The sequence below is a fragment of the Melanaphis sacchari genome, unplaced genomic scaffold, assembly GCF_002803265.2.
Source record: "Melanaphis sacchari strain LSU unplaced genomic scaffold, SCAv2.0 Contig2_pilon_pilon, whole genome shotgun sequence".
NCBI lineage: Eukaryota > Metazoa > Arthropoda > Insecta > Hemiptera > Aphididae > Melanaphis > Melanaphis sacchari.
The window spans coordinates 3,480,596-3,488,869 of record NW_020271173.1 but is presented as its reverse complement, the minus strand read 5'-3'; the positions used below and the strand labels follow the sequence as shown (position 1 = coordinate 3,488,869).

The 8,274-nt window shown below is 24.5% G+C and overlaps 1 protein-coding gene across 1 annotated transcript; it reads left to right on the top strand.

Moving 5' to 3' along the window:
• Positions 1–3,993: 3,993 nt before the first annotated feature.
• LOC112595918 (acyl-protein thioesterase 1-like) lies at positions 3,994–7,651 on the top strand. The gene is made up of 6 exons (XM_025341314.1): positions 3,994–4,431; positions 4,915–4,946; positions 5,207–5,272; positions 5,352–5,649; positions 5,708–5,872; positions 7,350–7,651. Exons 1-6 carry the CDS (start codon positions 4,234–4,236, stop codon positions 7,398–7,400), a joined length of 810 nt encoding a protein of 269 aa, XP_025197099.1. The 5' UTR covers positions 3,994–4,233; the 3' UTR covers positions 7,401–7,651.
• The last annotated feature ends 623 nt before the right edge of the window (positions 7,652–8,274 follow it).

The following is an 8,274-nucleotide window of genomic DNA, read 5'->3' as shown; positions in this document are numbered from 1 at the left end:
ACTTCAAAGAAAATAAATTAACTCTGGTTGATTTTGTACACATATTAATGGAATAGCAAACACAGATAAATGTGTAAATCTTTTAGATAATAATATACATATTACATTTAAAATAAAGTGTTCGAGGAGTTATAACTTATTATTTCTAAGTTATTAGTATAATATATCAACTATCTATATGCTGACAATATTAGTCCTAGTGTCTAATAATAATATCTGTATTGCGACCAAACAAAACCTATAACACCATCTAAATTTGTTTCTTTTTTTTGGGCTAAGAAATATGTTAAAAGAAACAATTAAACTTAAGAAAACATCACTCTAAATCAAAAGCGTAATGCCATTTACTAAACTGTCAAACTTTTTGACCCATCAAATATTTTTGTATTAATATTTATAAAAATTAAAAACGTGATATAAATTATCAATAATAATTAGCTAAAATATATTTTTTAAATATCAGGTATGTATAGAGAATAAGTTCTAATTTCTAAACGTATAGACAATAGAAAAAAAAACACGACCTAGAATCCCCCCCCCCCAAAAAAAAAAAAAAAAAAACAAAAAAATTAAAATACCTGTTTATAAAAATTCAAAAAAATTTATTATATTTTTTTATTGTGTACATTATTACACTTAAATCAATTAGTATAATAAAGGTAGGTATTTTTGATAAATATGAAAGATCGTTAAAAATAAGAATACAATTTTGAATTACGTTAGATTCCTTCGAATATTTATGTATTATGTTTTATACCTATATGGGTTATGGCCTATGAATATTAATTCTTATTAAAGAGATGCGTTATAAGTGCCAATTAATGTGATGATTCATGACAATAATAATATACAAATAATGGTCCACATTTTTCTTAGTACCTATTTACTATTTACTAGGTACTTCCTAGATATCAAGCATTGTTCTCATGTTCTCAATATTTTTAGCTATAGGTTAATATTAATAATTTGAAAATATTTTACTAAATTTCGTATATTAGCATAAGCCATTACCTATTACATAACTCATAATCAAGGGCATCCTTAAACATCTGTCGTCTTCGATTTTTGGTGTTAGCAAATTTATTATTTTAATGATTAATATAAATCTTAATATAGGTAGGAACTACTACATAGTTTACACGGATTACATTATTTGATTTATTTATTAATTAATAGTTGATCCTTCTCAGCATTACTTGTGACAAGTTAAATTCCAATTGATTTAGGTAGGTACTTATTTTTAAAACTCCATTAAATGTAGACGGCATAGATTTTTTAGACAATTATTTGGGTTGTTTCGACTAAATATAAAATAAAGGTCAAAAATTATATCCAGTCACAATGACAATGAAAATAGTTTTCATTGACAATGGCAACATTGGCAATCCTATATATTAAGTATGCAAATAATATACAAAATATTAATTTTTCGCTGTCAGCCAACAAATACATCCCTATGTAAGACTGAATCCGTTTTTAAAATACAAAATTTAAAAAATTGACTTGGAGTTTATATCCTCGGATATAGTATTACCTATTACCATATACTATAAGTTCTATGCCTATTACCTATATGAACAAATTTCAGAACCACAAGTGCAATAGACTTGACTGTGGATCATTTACATACACACACACAATGATATACGCAATAAGCATTGTCTTTTATAATAATATGAATTCATTTTTTTTTATAAAATTTAATAACATTATATTGTAAGTTTGTAAGTGATATACTTGTAGTATATTAATGATAAGGTATATTTAAAAATGTATATTACATAGATTAAATTATATAGATTACATTTAATTATGGTCATTAATCAAGATAATAGAATGATTGATAAATGCCTGGTCCCGTAGTTGAATGCTGAATACTGATGTTTCTGTTTTCCGTTTAAAAATTTCATCCAGACGTTGAACACAATTCTTTGGTTTGTAGAGACATTCTTATAAAATAGCAAAAAATCAAAATCAATTTTGTCCAAAAGTTCAATGATCTGGTATTTCTATATCCCGCTCTTCTCTAATATTTATATTTATGATGAATATAGTGTAATAATACCTAAAGATTGTTCTAACAACTTAAGAACATAAGATATACTTCAAGAATATAATAACAGAAAGCGGTTGAAAAATGAAGGACTTGGTAAGTTCTCTGTACATAAAACATATAGGAACAGTTAAATATAGATATATATAAGTTGCAGGAAAGAACCCACCATACCGCCTAAGTTCTTACATGTAGTCACGTAGATGAAATGAATTGCATTATTTTCTTCAGAGGGAATCTTAATTTTTTAAGCAAATTTTAAAGCTAGATAGGTATGAGTATTTTTAATTTGTAATATTTTCAATAGGTTTTTAACATTGACTATATGACAATTCAGTCTATATTAAAATTTTAAGCTACAACAAATAATTAGTTCTACTAAATGCAAATTTGCCATGAATGCGCTAAATGTTGTAAATATTTTACAAGACGTGAAAACAACACATATAGCGTCTAATTGAAGGCATTATTATAATGTATGTAACACAAAAACATATAGGTACATTTTAACCAAATCAAATAAATTTAAGATATATGTCCTACTAGTTTGAATAAAAAGGTGAAAAATGTTTTAATATCGATATTTTGTAATTTTTGTCCAAGAATATATTTTTGAATGTAAAAAATAACATATTTTAAATATTTTTTAGTTGTGTTAAAACTTTTTAGAAACAAATTGATTAAAAATTTAAATATAATGTTACAGATTATATAGTTTAAAAGATAAATAATAGAAAACTTCAAAAAGTCAAGATATATGAAAATATAATACTTCATCTATTATAGCGCTGTATAATTTTATAAGTTGATCAATAAATATGAAACCATAATAAAATTTGGTTTTCATAGAACAACCGCAACAAATAATTTTACACAATAAGCGGATAATGGAGGAAATTGTACGTACTTATTCTAAGTCAGCATATCTACAAAGGGAAAAAATTCTTTTAATCAGTATACATTATTTTACATTTTTACAGGTGTTAGTTCTGTTTACCCAGAACTAATTTTATAATAATTTGTTACTAAATATTTTACATTTACCTTAGGTACTAGCCTCAATTACACACGCAAATAATTATATTTAATATTCGTGTAAAAAAATATTCTCACACCTATACAAATATATAAAGCTATAAAGCTAATTTTCTTATTTAGAGTGCCTATGCTCTATAACTGTTAATTTCCTACCCTTATTGTAACTTAAAAGGTAAGACTATATTATTTATTAAAAATTTTAACCCCATAGTACTATATATATACTATGCAAAGTAATTAACTAATTAATAAATATATTAAATGTTATTATATCAAGAATTATATTTATCAACAATATTAATTAATTTTTGTATTATTAGGTTAATACCAAATTAGTTTTTAATTAGAATATTGACTGTAGATATAAGTATATTATGCAAAATAGAATTTCGTGCACAATGTAAACATATATATATATATATATTATATAGGTACACAGGTATGCAGTATAGTTAGACGTATAAAAATCAGTTAATAGTTTGCAATATGAGCGTATATTATAAAGGTGCTTAAATGAACATAGTAGGTAGTGACTACTTATTAATAAGTATAAAACCGTCTCAATAGACCTCTTCACTGACGTGAAAAAAAAATCGATTAATAATGATAGTTGAACTCATCAGGTAAATAGGTCACAATCGCCTGTAATGTCCTTGATACTCATCTATATAGTACCTATGCAAATTTACATTAAATTAATTTAAAATCCATTATTTATATTAATTTATTCTATAGTAGGTTAGGTTAGGTACCTATGCGGTAGTGGTTTATGTGCGTGTTCCTTTGTGTTGAACAAAGTTTGGGAGACCAGTTGTATAGGTAGGGAAACATAAGTTGTCCTTTGGGCGGCCATGACATAATAATTATTATTAGCTAATACCTAACTAGTGTGTTATATAATATAATGTATTATTGCCTATCGGGGACCACAACGCTGAGCAATAGCATAAATCGTGATAAATGTTATAAATATGAACAGGATAAATGATCTGAACGTGTTGATCAAAGAAAAATTCGAACGTAGATAGTGTTATTGGATCCGTTACCGAAAATATAATACCGTCGACATAATATTATAATTTATTCAAATGCGTGGTAACATTTTGTGTTTTAAATTTCGTATCGGTTAGGTTTAGTGTTCCATGAAATTTGTCGACATTTCTATGGATTTACATAACCACAAAAGTTCGGCAGTTCAAAAACTGGCATTAACCCAAATTGGATTGATTTTTTCGTTGTTTTTCGTGATTAATTCCTCTAACAATACTTTCGCATATTCCGTCGCGAACATGTCTATCAATCCCGTGGTAATATCTTCGTCCGTTAAACAAACGGCCACTGTAAGTATATTATTTTATAAAAAATTTTTTTTAATATTTTCCATTCAGCCAAAGTTAGTTTTAATTATTAGATAGATTGTATACTGCGTAACTTTAATGAAATATTATACTTTGTTAGTTAAATTATATTGGGTTTGATAGTTACTTTAATGTAATTAACCCTATAGTTGTTACTTGTAAATTATGTTATTCACTTGCTCAGTCGCTCAAAAAATTGTTTTTATACTTAGGTACATTTTTTTGTATTTTTAATTCTTCTTAGTAGTACTTTGGCCACAGTATTTTGTTTTTAAATTATAAATTAATCTAAAAAATAACTAATAAGTATATCATAAACTGTAGTATTAGGTTTATAGAATGATTTTTAATGTGTTTTTTATATTTATTTAAAAGTAATTAATTATAATATTATAACAATATTCTTTAACATATACTTACATGAACATTAATTTCATTACTATTTAAACATTTTTTGTTATGCAGGTAATATTTTTTCATGGTCTTGGAGATTCTGGGTACAGTATAACTTGTTTTTCTGTCTATTAATTAAATTTAAAACTAATTAAATATTTTAAAAATAATCATGAAATAAATTTAATCATTCGAGTTTTATAGATTTTTATCATTGACTACTTTTTAATATAATATTACATTAGGTATACCCATAATGTTTTTATTTCTTAATTTATTTGATTAACTATTAATTATATAATAATTATGTTTTTTTTTTAAAACTCTCTTACATTTTTAACATATTCTATTAATTTGTACTTAGAAATGGCTGGGCCGAAGCCATGACACAAATAAGACAACCTTATATGAAAGTAATATGTCCATCTGCGTAAGTTTTAATTATTTAATTGTTGTAGTTATAGTATTGTTAAACCTTTATTTATATTTTTTTAAATATAAATTAACAGGAGCCCGATGCCAGTATCTCTAAACCAAGGTTTTCGCATGCCTTCTTGGTTTGATATGTTTACATTAGATGAATCAGGTCCAGAAGATGAATGTGGAATCAAAGAAGCTGCAAAATTAGTGCATTCACTTATTGATCGTGAGATCGAAACTTCCAACATACCATCATCTCGTATTGCCCTCGGCGGATTTTCACAAGGTGGAGCTCTTGCTTTGTATTCAGCTTTTACTTATAACAAACCATTAGCTGGAGTTATGGCTCTTTCATGTTGGATACCATTGCATAAAACTTTTCCAGCAGTAAGAATCATTAGTTAACTTCTATTTTTGATAAAATATATTTATGATTGCTTTTTAGGCTGCTATAAGTAACAAAGATATGCCAATTCTTCAGTGTCATGGAGATTGTGATCCAATTTTACCACTAAAATGGGGTCAACTTACAGCATCCATTCTTAAGTCTTTTGCTAAACGTACTGAACTGAAAACATATCAAGGATTGATGCATAGTTCATCTGATGCGGTATGTATTTGCTATTGTTTTTTGTTAATTAATAGTTTAAAAATAATACTTTTAAAATATAACTAATAATAGTTACATTTATACTCAAATTGAATTAATTATTCTTTTATCTGTAATAAAATTTATTTTATTTTGATATTTTTAGTTAAACATATAAATATGGTACAAATATTACCTAGCTTAATTCATATACTTTTAATTGAGAAGTTACTTAAGTGACAAATCAAATTTGAAAATAAACTTATCCAATTTGGATGATAAAATGTTATTTTATAATTATGTCGCATTCACTTAACAAATATTCTCTTTATAAAGTCAGTATTCACTTAATAATAAATATCCATATTTTGAATGTTAGGTATTTAATAATAATTTTTTTTTTTTTTTTAACCAGCATGAATGATTGATAGTTTTGCAAGGATTTTTTTTTATTTGTTTGTGCAATATAAGAATACTGGCTGACCCAAAATGTTGGTAATCAATTGTCTGTTAAACTGTTAGTTTTTTAATTATGAATCATATATCTTCATTTGCTACAAAGTTTCTATCCACTTTTAAAACAGTTATCATCACACAACCATTCCATTTTAAGTACCTAGTTGATGTAAATTATTATTATTCCGATTTAATTTAATACATGATATATTTACAACCTCATTTCCAGTTCTTATCCAGTTTAGATACATCAATTACATCTAGTAATATTAAAATACATTTTTTATTGCATTGATGAGTATGCAATACAATTATGGTATTCTACAATAATGATGAATAGAGTTAGTCTACATGAAAATATTATATCCATGATATTAAAAAACATCTTTAGTTTTATGAAATATTCTTTTCGTTTTGTATAAAAAAATGTATTAATCACAGTATACATACTATTTTTGAAATTGACATCCACTACAAGAAAAAATAATTTAATTAAGTGAATGTGGCATAAAAAGAAAATAATTAATAACTATCATAAATAATTTATAAATTATGAAAATATATAGCTTTTTCTTATATTTATTGAAATTGATAAAAATACATTAGTCTTCATTATTATATACCAATGACCGATTGGTACACTGCAAAATGATCTAGGCTGGATATATTCTAGTTTTTAAGAAAGCAAACATTTTGTTGAAGTTTTTAATAATTTTTTTTTATATATTATATTTCAGTAGTAATTTTTAAGTAAGAATTGGCATTTTTTTCGTTTTATATTTCTTTTTAATTTTATACGTGATTTATAAAATTATATAGGTATATTTTTGATTATTATTTATATTTATACAATTTTAATATAATATTCTTTCCTTCATAGAATATGTTTATTTAATTTATATTCTTATTACATAATATATAGGAAAATTTTTGCTTATTTTAATCCAAAAAAAATATTAATGATATCGTTTATTATTATTAATTATATTATAGTTTTTTAAAATACATTAGTTTTAATTTTTGTATTATTTATGTTTTATAGGAATTAAAAGATCTTAAGAAGTTCCTGGAAACGGTCCTCCCTCCAGTGTGATTCACCTATCATTTTAATATAAATTTAATAATTTTTACTGTTGACATCTTAAGTATAGATTGAATATATATATTTATTTATGGGTATATATACCTATATACTTTTTTGTAGTGTATCTAATTGAATTTCTTAGAATGGATTTTTACTTTTATTGCTATATTTAGTGTAAATAACATTATTGTTGTTACTTCTTATTGACATCTTTATAGTTCGTATACAACCGGTATAAAATATAATTATTAGTTAAGTTAAATAAGTGTAAATTCATATTACCAATTTTTGTTTATTTATTTTTTTTTTTTTTTTTGGCATATAATCATAACTTATATTCAACAATAAAATATTTCAAACTTAACTGATTAAGCAATTAAATATCTATCAATTACTTATATAAATAAATATAATGTATAATTTATACTTATCATTAAAAAAAATTATATTATCCATTTATATTAAAACTTAAAAGAGTATTTCTCGGCGCATGTTCTTCACTGGGTGATAACACTAATTACTTTTTTTTATCACCACTGCCATCGCATAATAGGCTTTTATGTTGTGTCATATCATTTTCTCAACAACTATACAGCGTGTATTTATCTAGTAGCATTGGAATATACTGAACTACAATCATCAATAGATAACTTGCTACATTTTTCAATGATAATCCAGCTTAACAATAATCTATATTATAGTGATAATCGGAGGGGTGTGTTAACTGACTGAACTGGACATGAATTGGTTATAGCCGAGAACTAGTCATAATATAAATGGATTATAGATATATAAATAAATAAGAAATTAAGCAATACTCTATTAATATAGTTGTATAATATGTTTTTGTTGTTGTTTTTTTTCATCATAATCTTAATACATA

Coding starts and splice junctions, on each gene's coding strand:
- LOC112595918 (XM_025341314.1), top strand. CDS start 4,234: ATGAAATTTGTCGACATTTCTATGGATTTACATAACCACAAAAGTTCG. Junction 5,650..5,707: donor TGCATAAAACTTTTCCAGCA/GTAAGAATCATT, acceptor ATTGCTTTTTAG/GCTGCTATAAGTAACAAAGA. Junction 5,873..7,349: donor TGCATAGTTCATCTGATGCG/GTATGTATTTGC, acceptor TATGTTTTATAG/GAATTAAAAGATCTTAAGAA.